Below are 13,203 nucleotides of genomic sequence, written 5' to 3' on the forward strand. Positions count from 1 at the left end.
GTGGTTTAAAGCTCGCCGCCATTGGACTCTGGAGTAGTGGAAGCGCGTTCTCTGGAGTGATGAATCACACTTCACCATATGGCAGTCCGACAGACGAATCTGATTCTGTGCTTGCAACTTTGTGGCAACAGTTTGGGGAAGGCGCTTTCCTGTTACAGCAATGACATTGCCCCCATGCAAAAGCAAATTCCATACAGAAATGGTGTGGAAGAACTTGACTGGTCAGCACAGAGCCCTGCCATCAACCCCATCGAACATCTTTGGGATGAATTGGAACGCCGACTACGAGCCAGGCCCAATCGCCCAACATCAGTGCCCAACCTCACTAGTGCTCTTGTGGCTGAATGGAAGCAAGTCCCCACAGCAATGTTCCAATATCTAGTGGAAAGCCTTCCCAGAAGAGGGGAGGCTGTTATAGAAGCAAAGGGGAGACCAACTCCATATTAAAGACCATGATTGTGGAATGAGATGTTCGACGAGCAGGTGTCCACATACTTTTGCTCATGTAGTGTATGTTATTACTCCTAATGACATCCGTCTGTTATGTTGCTATAACTCTTAATGACATCCGTTATGTCATCTGTTATGTCAGTCTCATGGCAATGTTATGTAGCTTATCTATTAGCCCTCACCATACAATACTGAGAAGACTCAAATACACAGCAATCAGCTAGGAGGTACCACAGAGTATAGAACACAGCTATGAAGCTTCATTTAGCTACGCAGTGGGGGAAAGGGGAGGGAGAAAGGGAAAGGGGAGGGAGAAAGGGAAAGGGGAGGGAGAAAGGGAAAGGGGATACCTTGTCAGTTGTACAACTGAATGCATTCAACTGAAATGTGGCTTCCGCGTTTAACCCAACCCAAGAGCGGTGCGGGGGGCTGCCTTAATCGATGTCAACATAATTGGCGCGTGTCAGTGGATTGTACACTGAAGTCCTACTATAGAGATGACAGCTATGAGACTTTATAGAGCAGACATAGGGACTCTAGGAGACTTCATTGTGCACACATCGGGCCTAACACATCATAATGTACAGGAGCCAGCTAAGACACCTTATAAAGTATACATCGGACCAAGCTAAGAGACCTCATGTAGTGTACATAGTCTCCAATGAGACTTCATAAGGTATGGTCCCTATAAGAGCTCATTGAGGAAAAGTTAGGACGGGTCAAAATAACAGCTGTTTTCAAAACCGTTTCAAGGATTGTCATACATTAGAAATTCAGATTTTGAATTCAAAGTCCACTTCCATCTAGCAAGATCCTGACGTTCTAATCCATGATCAATCATCAGAAGCCACCTTATATTATGCATGAACCAAAACCTCTCCCTCGACTTAAGGTTTCAGTTAATAGTCTGACAGGCTAAGCTTTCAAGCCTGGTCCGAGAACTGTTTGTCCTATTGCCAACTCCATTGCAGACATTGTCAAGTCCTGTATGGCTCAACTGGTAGAGCATGGTGCTTGCAAGAACAGGGTTGTTAGTTTGATTCCCACGGGGGACTCTTATGAGAAAATGTATGAACTCACTCCTGTAAGTTGCTCTGGATAAGAGTGTCTGCTACATGACTAAAATATACACATTTTGGCTTGACAATTCTAGGAGTTGGCAGGAGAGCATAAACAGACCCTACCCAGGCTATAAGCTTTCTGCCTGGGAGGAAACTTTCGAAACACAGGGTATGAAACTGAACTCAGTGTTCCACTTTCTGTACTTAGTTACAACGTGTGCATCCGAAATGGCACCCTCATGCCTATATGGTGTTGGTAGAGGGAATAGGGTGCCATTTGAGGCGCAAACAAACACGGTCTTAAATTATAACTTTTTTTTTAAACAGGGCTATGTTTTGTTACACATAACTGAGTTGGTGCTAGAATTGAGTTGAACACTTTGAAATCAATTCTGTCTACACTTGAACACATACTTCCTGCTCAGGCAAAAGGGGACGACACTATTAAACAGTAGGCTGCAGCAGCTAGGTTTCAAGTCATGCAAACCTATGGCTTGTGACTATACACCGAAGGAAATTACATCAGAACATTTCCAGGATTTTTCCTCATATTTAAAGTAGGTTGTCAGTCAGTTGTCAGTCAGTGGCCTGTGGAGAAGTCATGGAAGCAAAGTCAAGAACAGAACAGGGCCTCCAGTAGAATAGTCCGTCCTAGAGTGGTTGTCAGTCCTGAACACTTGGTAGGTGAACATTTACACAAACACAAAAAGAGACGTTGGGTGGAGATGGTGTAGTACTCTAGCTCAGTACTGTCGTGACTGGTTGGGACTGTCAGGTGTAGTACTGTAGAACAGGTCACAGGTATAGTAGCTCAGTACTGTCGTGACTGGTTGGGACTGTCAGGTGTAGTACTGTAGAACAGGTCACAGGTATAGTAGCTCAGTACTGTCGTGACTGGTTGGGACTGTCAGGTGTAGTACTGTAGAACAGGTCACAGGTATAGTAGCTCAGTACTGTCGTGACTGGTTGTGAGGTTGTAAGGGAGAGTTTAGTTGGTAATGCATGCCTCGTACCTCTATCCTCCCTTCATCTTCCTCTTCTTCAAAAACACACCATAACTGTCAAGTGACGGTGGCGATTCAAAATGTAGAATAGTCAGGCATTGAACAGAAAATGAAGGCAGATGCTCTGTTGTGCTGTGGAGGCGATAGGACGGCCACCTGCTGTTTCGAACCATTCGTCGCCACAGTCTGTTTTGCCCTAATCTGAAATTGCCTGTAGCCACTACCCAGGTCAGGTCACCATTCCAATATCCACCAGGGCATGAGGTTAAGGGAGGCCAAAGATGGATATCACAGATGCAGAGGCAGTGGGCTGGGTTTAGGTTAGGGTTTGTCTGGATCATCTAGCCACGGTCACAGTGCTGAGAGAGTAGGAGAGGGTCAATTGAGATGTGTCCCTTTGTCCAGTCAGTGCTGAGGATCCATTGTTGTTGTTGTTTATTTATTTGTCTGTCCGTTTGTCTCGTTTGAGTGCTGGTTAATGTCGTCCTAGGGACTACAAAGGCCCTTTGAACTGGTTCCCAGAGAGATGCTGGCGGATTGACGGCTTGGAGCCCGCAGCGTCACCCAGTTTACGCCACACCACCTGAGAACACAACACAGGACAGGAAATGGGGGGGGGGGGGGGGGGGGGACACAAAACACTGTTACACAACACTGTCATACAATGGATATACTAGCTACAGCATATCCAGCCCTTTAAGATGAGTGAGGGCCTCTAGAAATGCCAGGTGGAAGGGACATTTAGTACTAATTACACTAATAAGGTTTGAAAACACTGTTACACAAAGCTTTTTATTGTAGAACATTTTATTATGACCAGTGTGTTGTTGGGGTCTACAAAGGGAGGTCACAGAGACTGGAATCCATCAATCCAGCCATCCAATAACGGCCTACAAAAATGTATGTTCCACATAATCTGAGCACACGATTCAACCGTAGGGACAAGACAACAGCTGTAAAACACATGACTCCCAGCTCCGAGATGGACTATGTAACATAGACCTCACCAGGATGTTGGTGTATTTATCTCTTTATGTTTGATGGGATACTCCACTATAAATGGTTGCGTTGTGCCTCCATGTTCTCTGTGTCTCTTCCATGTACAGAGCTCTGTCCGGAGAAACCAACAGGCATCGCTTAGTGCTGAAAGACTAGAAGGGCCTGGGGTCGTCCCTGCAAGAAAAGTGTCATCACACGAGTCCCAGATGACCCCACTCCACTGTCTCAGGCTGTATGGTTGTGGCCCAAATGATACCCTATTCCTTTTATACTACACTAACCCTATCGGCTCTAGTCAAAAGTAGTGCCCTATAAAGGAAATAGGATGCCATTTTGAGCCTACACCTGTGGGGGTGGAAGTAGGATGTGATGTTGAGATGAGAGAATGGGGAGGGGCCTGTAGCTTCTATTCCATAGTCCAATCCTCCTAGCCTTCCGATCCTATCCTGCCCTGTCCTGCCCTATCCTGTCCTATCCTAGGCCTGGAAGGTGTATATAGCATGGAGAATAGAGCTCGGAAGCTTAAAAGGCCTCAACAGGAGCTTCCATTGTTTCTCCCAGTGAAGTTATTTTAATGGTGCAGACAAGTGCGTCGTTAATACTACGGCTCCTTTATGGGAGCCTCCAATTAAAGCAGCTGGAAGCCAGGGGGTGAAAGGGGGAGGAGAGGTGAGAGGGAGGGAGGAGGGAGGGAGGGAGGGTAATTGTGTAATAATTTAAACACTGCCCTCCGTCAAAGTGATGGCATGCTTGTGACTCTGACAGGCAAACAAACAGAAATGGGGAGGAGAGAGAGAGAGAGAGAGAGAGAGAGAGAGCGAACGAGAGAGAGAGAACGAGAGAGAGAACAAAAGAGAGAACGAGAGAGAGAGAGAACGAGAGAGAGAGAGAGAGAGAGAGAGAGAGAGAGAGAGAGAGAGAAAGCTGCAACTTGACAGGCCCCTCGTATCTTCATCTAGCTCTCATTATTAGCTTTTTGGGATAGGAGAGGGAGAGAGGAAGAGAGAAGAAAGGAAACGAGTGAGGGAGAGACAGAAAGAGTATAAGAGAGAGAGAGGGGGATAAAGGGATATAGGGATATATATACTGTATATAAATATATATATAGAGAGGGGGGGGGTTAAAGGGATGAGAAAGGTCGTGTGGGAGGAGAGAGTTCCTTACGTTACACATCTCCCTGACGATGGCCTTCTCCTTCTCACTGAGGTCCTTGTCATAGTCTTCAGGGATTTTCTTCTCTAGATTCTCATGGACCTCGAGCACCTTCATGGCATGGACCACAGCCTCGGTCTTCTGGCCCACAGGGAGGTAGTCTGCTGGGGGGGATGGCTCACCACTAGGGGTCCTACCGGAGCCCTGGAGAGAGGAAGGGAGAGATGGTCAGAGTGGTCACACACATGTACTTTATTTTCAGAGATGTGAGCAATCCAAATTAATCCCCCCACCTCCCTTCTCTCTCTCTGGGGTACTATAGTTCACCGACCCAGACCCCTAAAGGAGGGCAAATCCCTGGTTTAATCAGCTCATTACAACTCTCATCTCCCCTGGTCTTCCCTGACCCTGGTCAAACTCTCTACTCCCCTGTGTCTCTCCATCTCTGGGTCACAGCTAATACAAAAAGAGGTCGTTGAGAGAGAGGAGCAGGGGCCCAATCTATCCAAGCTCTATCCTATTCATTCCCAGCTCTTACTGTCCAAGCACTTAGTTATCCCTATCTCTGGTTCTATCCCAGCTTTGCTCAGTCACAGCCTTCTGAGCACCACTCTAGCGTTAGATCCTCAACCATCCCAACCAGCATTCCAACACCGGTGCCCCTGAGCAGAGAGAGAGAGGGGGATAAAGGGATATGGGGATATATATACTGTATATAAATATATATATAGAGAGAGGGGGGGGGGGTTAAAGGGATATAGGGAGAGAGAGAGGGGGGGGGTTAAAGGGATATAGGGAGAGAGAGAGAGAGAGAGGGGGAGTAAAGGGATATAGGGAGAGAGAGAGAGGGGGGGTAAAGGGATATAGGGAGAGAGAGAGAGAGAGAGAGAGAGAGAGAGAGAGAGAGAGAGAGAGAGGGGGGGGGTAAAGGGATATAGGGAGAGAGAGAGAGAGAGAGAGAGAGAGAGAGAGAGAGAGGGGGATAAAGGGATATAGGGAGAGAGGGGGGGGATAAAGGGATATAGGGAGAGAGAGAGGGGGGGATAAAGGGATATAGGGAGAGAGAGAGAGAGAGGGATAAAGGGATATAGGGAGAGAGAGAGGGGGGGATAAAGGGATATAGGGAGAGAGAGAGAGAGGGGGGTTAAATGGATATAGGGAGAGAGAGAGAGGGGGGATAAAGGGATATAGGGAGAGGGGGGGGTAAAGGGATATAGGGAGAGAGAGAGAGAGAGAGAGAGAGAGGGTTAAAGGGATATAGGGAGAGAGAGGGGGGGGAGAGAGAGAGAGAGAGAGGGGGGGAGAGAAGAGAGAGAGAGCGAGAGAGAGAGAGAGAGAGATAGAGAGAGAGAGAGAGAGAGAGAGAGAGAAGAGAGAGCATGAAGAGGAAGAGGGAGAAGAAGAGTGTGACCGGAGTGTGAGTGACACACACACATAAAGCTGAGAGTGCAATAACAACAGGCCCATAGTCAATGGTGTAGGCAGGCACCTGCTGTAGAGGCATTATGGAAGAGGAGGGAAGTGAACCTGATCGGGCTTCCAGTCTAACATTACAGAGTTGGTATCAATACCCAGTATCAATACTCAGAGAACACTGACACAGACACACCATACTTATGTGTGTCCCAAATGGCACCCTATTCCCTGTATAGTGCACTACTTTTGACCAGGGCCCATATGACTCTGGTCAAAAGTAGGGCACCATGTAGGGTAGTGTTTCCCAACCCTGGTCCTCCAGTAACCCCAACAGAACACATTTTTGTTGTAGCCCTGAACAAGCACTCATTCAAGCCTCATTCAGCGCATTGAGGGCTTGATGATTAGTTGACAAGTGGATTCAGGTGTGCTTGTCCAAGGTTACAATACAAATGTTTACTGTTGGGGGTACTGGAGGCCCACCAGGGTTGGGAAACACTGATGAAGGGAATAGAGTGCCATTCAGGTCGTAGCCTGAGCATAGATGATAAGAACATTTGAAAGAAAACATAAAGAGAGGCTCTAAAGGACACATATTTTCAACCAACAATTTTTACAAGATAGAGAATCACTGCTTCTGCGTCAGAAACAACTTTGATTGACTTTGACATTTGATTGATTGCTCTCTTGTTATGTGAGAAAGTCGGGACATTGCCTCAGTCAGTGCTACAGAGGTGGGATCACGATCGCTGGGCAAATTTTTTCTTGTGACGGATGTAGGGGGATGTAGGGGGTGGGGGCAGGGCGACCCCTCTACAAATTCAACGTCTGATTTTGATTTACATTTGGTGAAATCAATTAAAAAATGTCACCATGTCATTGGATTTTGGGTTTTAAAGTTAGGTGAAAAAAAAATGTTGATGACTTTTTTCAAATCCAAATACATTTTTTTCACGATGACTCAGCGTCATCACATTGATCAACTAAAAAATGTTATGATGTGGAAACAACATTGATACAACCGGTGGGCTCTCTCTCTACCAATCATAGGTAGCCCCTGGCAACACGTATTGAAGTAACACACAAGTTATGTCAAACAATAAGCAAATATAAAGAACAATATAAAGAATAATAGTACAAATATTTTGAGCATCTTAAATGTAATGTTGGGCAAAAAGGTCAACTCAGCTCCATCCTTCATTGCATCAGATGGCTCATTCATCACAAACCCCACTTATATTGCCAACTACTTTAATGATTCTTTCATTGGCAAAATGTGCATGACATGCCAACAACAAACTGAATCTGCACGTCCAAATTATGACCAAATTATGAAAGATACGCATTGTAATTTGAATTCCGTAAAGGGAGTGTGGAAGAGGTGAAGAAATTACAATGACAAGGCACCTGGGTCTGACAACTTGGATGTAAAATGACTGAGGATGATAGCAGACTATATTGCCACTCCTATTAGCCATCTCTTCAATCTAAGCCTACAGGAAAGTGTGATCCCTCAGGCCTGGCGGGAAGCAAAAGTAATTCCACTACCCAAGACTAACAAAGCACCCTTTACTGGCTCAAACAGCCCACCAAACAGCCTGTTACCAACCCTTAGTAAACTTTAGATTTTTTTGGTGTTTTACAAGAATCAAAGATATTTTACAGTAAACAAATTAACAACTGACTTTTAGCATGCTTACAGTATAGGAAAGGGCACTCACCATGTATCACACTTACATAAATTACTGATGATTGGCTGAAAGAAATGTATAATAAGAAGATTACGGGAGCTGTTTTGTTAGACTTCAGTGCAACTTTTGACATTATTGATCATAATCTGCTGCTGGAAAAATGTGTGTGTTATGTCTTTACATCCCCTGCTATATTGTGGATTGAGAGTGACCTGTCTAACAGAACACAGAGAATGTTCTTTAATGGAAGTCTCTCCAGCATAATCCAAGTAGAGTCAGGCATTCCCCAGGATAGTTGTCTAGGCCCCTTACTTTTCAATGTTTTACTAATGACCTGCCATTGGCATTGAGTAAAGTCTGTTTGTCTATGTAAACTGATGACTCCACATTATACACGTCAGCTACCCACAGCAAGTGAAATCACAGCAACACTTAACAAAGAGCTGAAGTCAGTTTTAGAATGGGTGGCAAGTAATAAGCTAGGCCTAAATATTTCAAGAACTAAAAGCATTGTATTTGGGACAAACTATTCACTAAACCCTACACCTCAACTAAATCTTGTAATGAATATTGTGGAAATTGAACAAGTTGAAAAGACTAAACTGCTTGGTGTAACCCTGGATTATAAACTGTCATGGTCAAAACATATTGACACAACGGTAGCTAAGATGGGGAGAGGTCTGTCTGTAATAAAAAAGCTGCTCTGCTTTCTTCACATCACTATCAACAAAACAAGTCCTACAGGCCCTAGTTTTATCGCACCTGGACTACTGCCCAGTCATATGGTCAAGGGCCACAAAGAGAGACATAGGCAATAAAGCAGTACGGCTGGCCCTTAAATGTACTCTGAGAGCTAACATCAATGGCATGCATGTCAACCTCTCCTGGATCAAAGTAGAGGAGAGATTGACTGCATCACTGCTTGTCTTTGTGAGAGGTATTGACATGCTGAAAGCACTGAGCTGTCTGTTCAAACGACTAGCACACAGCTCAGACACCCATGCAAAACCCACAAGACATGCCACCGGGGGTCTCTTCACAGTCCTCAAGTCCAGAACAGACAACACAGAGCCAAGACTACATGGAACTCTATTCCACATCAAGTATCTCATGCCAGCAGTTAAATCTGATTTTTTTTTAAATGATAAAACTACACGTTATGGTACAACGCGGACTGTGAAGAGACACACACATCCAGGCACACACTCACGCATACGCACACACACGCTAGCACACGCACTCTACATACACGCACATTGTAACATCACCATATGATGCTATTATGCATTTTGTATTGTAGATATATGTATTGGTGCAATGGTATATGATGTACTGTTTTATTTGGTTTTTGTGTGTGTGATCAAATCAAATCAAATCAAATCAAATTGTATTTGTCACATACACATGGTTAGCAGATGTTAATGCGAGTGTAGCGAAATGCTTGTGCTTCTAGTTCCGACAATGCAGTAATAACCAACAAGTAATCTAACTAACAATTCCAAAACTACTGTCTTATACACAGTGTAAGGGGATAAATAATATGTACATAAGGATATATGAATGAGTGATGGTACAGGGCAGCGTAGGCAAGATACAGTAGATGGTATCGAGTACAGTATATACATATGAGATGAGTATGTAAACAAAGTGGCATAGTTAAAGTGGCTAGTGATACATGTGTTACATAAGGATGCAGTCGATGATATAGAGTACAGTATATACGTATGCATATGAGATGAATAATGTAGGGTAAGTAACATTATATAAGGTAGCATTGTTTAAAGTGGCTAGTGATATATTTACATCATTTCCCATCAATTCCCATTATTAAAGTGGCTGGAGTTGAGTCAGTGTCAATGTCAGTGTGTTGGCAGCAGCCACTCAATGTTAGTGGTGGTTGTTTAACAGTCTGATGGCCTTGAGATAGAAGCTGTTTTTCAGTCTCTCGGTCCCAGCTTTGATGCACCTGTACTGACCTCACCTTCTGGATGATAGCGGGGTGAACAGGCAGTGGCTCGGGTGGTTGATGTCCTTGATGATCTTTATGGCCTTCCTGTAACATCGGGTGGTGTAGGTGTCCTGGAGGGCAGGTAGTTTGCCCCCGGTGATGCGTTGTGCAGACCTCACTACCCTCTGGAGAGCCTTACGGTTGAGGGCGGAGCAGTTGCCGTACCAGGCGGTGATACAGCCCGCCAGGATGCTCTCGATTGTGCATCTGTAGAAGTTTGTGAGTGCTTTTGGTGACAAGCCGAATTTCTTCAGCCTCCTGAGGTTGAAGAGGCGCTGCTGCGCCTTCTTCACGATGCTGTCTGTGTGAGTGGACCAATTCAGTTTGTCTGTGATGTGTATGCCGAGGAACTTAAAACTTGCTACCCTCTCCACTACTGTTCCATCGATGTGGATAGGGGGGTGTTCCCTCTGCTGTTTCCTAAAGTCCACAATCATCTCCTTAGTTTTGTTGACGTTGAGTGTGAGGTTATTTTCCTGACACCACACTCCGAGGGCCCTCACCTCCTCCCTGTAGGCCGTCTCGTCGTTGTTGGTAATCAAGCCTACCACTGTTGTGTCGTCCGCAAACTTGATGATTGAGTTGGAGGCGTGCGTGGCCACGCAATCGTGGGTGAACAGGGAGTACAGGAGAGGGCTCAGAACGCACCCTTGTGGGGCCCCAGTGTTGAGGATCAGCGGGGAGGAGATGTTGTTGCCTTAATGTGTTTGGACTCCAGGAAGAGTAGCTGCTGCCTTGTTAGCAGCTGATGGGGATCACAACAACAACAAAAATCCACCCACCATAAAAAGTGTATATCAGGCCATGTCATTGGGTGTGACATGAGAGAGAGAGAGAGAGAGAGCCAGCAGCATACCACACTGCAGAGATGTTACAGTTTTTCTCAATTGCTAAAACACTAAAACCCATTGGCTGAAAAAAGTTCTCAGTTGCCTGAACTCATTTAGCTAATTATGCTGTCTGTTGTCAATACCTTAAACCATTTCACATGGTAAAACACAATTTGCAGATCTCACTTAGACTTTTCAGCAAAACTCTAAACACATTCTCATTCTCAAAACACATTCGGCACTCTAATGCACATGTCATCCATACTGGTAAACACAAGTGGCAACAGTCAAATATAAATAGAGAACATATGTAATTGATTGAACACAACCACTCAAAATTGATTTAACCTGTTTCAAATGATGCGACACAACCAATATAAGCCAGTTCAGAGAGCAAACAGGTTGTTGAAGGTGGGAAGGAGAAAGTCTGAGAATGGATACTGTAGTACAGTGCATTGTAGGCTGTGTACTGTACAATGGACAAATTGTATGGCCCTGAACATTGTGCTTTCCATTTATTAACAGTACTGACTGCTCAATAGATTTTGACTGGTTGCAGGTTCATATCAACAAAGAACACGAATTACAGTATCACAGAGACAAAGGACAAGTTTGTGAGATGCAGGGTACAGTACTGTAAAAATAGGGGTACAAATCATCAGTCAGTCAGGAAAGCTAAGGCCAGCTTCTTCAGGCAGAAGTTTGCATCCTGTAGCTCCAACTCCAAAAAGTTCTGGGACACTGTGAAGTCCATGGAGAACAAGAGCACCTCCTCCCAGCTGCCCACTGCACTGAGGCTAGGTAACACGGTCACCACCGATAAATCCATGATTATCGAAAACTTCAATAAGCATTTCTCAACGGCTGGCCATGCCTTCCACCTGGCTACTTCAACCTCGGCCAACAGCCCCGCCCCCCCCCCCCCCCGCTGGTCCTCGCCCAAGCCTCTCCAGGTTCTCCTTTACCCAAATCCAGATAGCAGATGTTCTGAAAGAGCTGCAAAACCTGGACCCGTACAAATCAGCTGGGCTTGACAATCTGGACCCTCTATTTCTGAAACTATCCGCCACCATTGTCGCAACCCCTATTACCAGCCTGTTCAACCTCTCTTTCATATCGTCTGAGATCCCCAAGGATTGGAAAGCTGCCGCAGTCATCCCCCTCTTCAAAGGGGGAGACACCCTGGACCCAAACTGTTACAGACCTATATCCATCCTGCCCTGCCTATCTAAGGTCTTCGAAAGCCAAGTCAACAAACAGGTCACTGACCATCTCGAATCCCACTGTACCTTCTCCGCTGTGCAATCTGGTTTCCGAGCCGGTCACGGGTGCACCTCAGCCACACTCAAGGTACTAAACGATATCATAACCGCCATCGATAAAAGACAGTACTGTGCAGCCGTCTTCATCGACCTTGCCAAGGCTTTCGACTCTGTCAATCACCATATTCTTATCGGCAGACTCAGTAGCCTCGGTTTTTCGGATGACTGCCTTGCCTGGTTCACCAATTACTTTGCAGACAGAGTTCAGTGTGTCAAATCGGAGGGCATGCTGTCCGGTCCTCTGGCAGTCTCTATGGGGGTGCCACAGGGTTCAATTCTCGGGCCGACTCTTTTCTCTGTATACATCAATGATGTTGCTCTTGCTGCGGGCGATTCCCTGATCCACCTCTACGCAGACGACACCATTCTATATACTTTCGGCCCGTCATTGGACACTGTGCTATCTAACCTCCAAACAAGCTTCAATGCCATACACCACTCCTTCCGTGGCCTCCAACTGCTCTTAAACGCTAGTAAAACCAAATGCATGCTTTTCAACCGATCGCTGCCTGCACCCGCATGCCCGACTAGCATCACCACCCTGGATGGTTCCGAACTAGAATATGTGGACATCTATAAGTACCTAGGTGTCTGGCTAGACTGCAAACTCTCCCTCCAGACTCATATCAAACATCTCCAATCGAAAATCAAATCAAGAGTCGGCTTTCTATTCCGCAACAAAGCCTCCTTCACTCACGCCGCCAAGCTTACCCTAGTAAAACTGACTATCCTACCGATCCTCGACTTCGGCGATGTCATCTACAAAATGGCTTCCAACACTCTACTCAGCAAACTGGATGCAGTCTATCACAGTGCCATCCGTTTTGTCACTAAAGCACCTTATACCACCCACCACTGCGACTTGTATGCTCTAGTCGGCTGGCCCTCGCTACATATTCGTCGCCAGACCCACTGGCTCCAGGTCATCTACAAGTCCATGCTAGGTAAAGCTCCGCCTTATCTCAGCTCACTGGTCACGATGGCAACACCCATCCGTAGCACGCGCTCCAGCAGGTGTATCTCACTGATCATCCCTAAAGCCAACACCTCATTTGGCCGCCTTTCGTTCCAGTACTCTGCTGCCTGTGACTGGAACGAATTGCAAAAATCGCTGAAGTTGGAGACTTTTATCTCCCTCACCAACTTCAAACATCAGCTATCTGAGCAGCTAACCGATCGCTGCAGCTGTACATAGTCTATTGGTAAATAGCCCACCCATTTTCACCTACCTCATCCCCATACTGTTTTTATTTATTTACTTTTCTGCTCT

General features: G+C 45.7%; 1 protein-coding gene across 2 annotated transcripts in view; it reads right to left on the bottom strand.

Annotated features, from left to right (window-relative positions):
- Positions 1-371: 371 nt before the first annotated feature.
- Positions 372-13,203, bottom strand: part of ccdc85ca (coiled-coil domain containing 85C, a) — a 57,797-nt gene continuing 44,965 nt past the window's right edge. For both annotated transcript variants that reach the window (XM_036954646.1, XM_036954644.1), the window contains exons 4-5: positions 4,679-4,870; positions 372-3,098 (exon numbers count right to left, since the gene is read on the bottom strand). In XM_036954646.1, coding sequence (XP_036810541.1) covers positions 3,009-3,098; positions 4,679-4,870 — 282 coding nt within the window. In that variant the 3' untranslated portion in view covers positions 372-3,008. The remainder of the gene's footprint in view (positions 3,099-4,678; positions 4,871-13,203) is intronic.

The sequence above is a fragment of the Oncorhynchus mykiss genome, chromosome 19 (genome assembly GCF_013265735.2).
Source record: "Oncorhynchus mykiss isolate Arlee chromosome 19, USDA_OmykA_1.1, whole genome shotgun sequence".
NCBI classification, from domain to species: domain Eukaryota; kingdom Metazoa; phylum Chordata; class Actinopteri; order Salmoniformes; family Salmonidae; genus Oncorhynchus; species Oncorhynchus mykiss.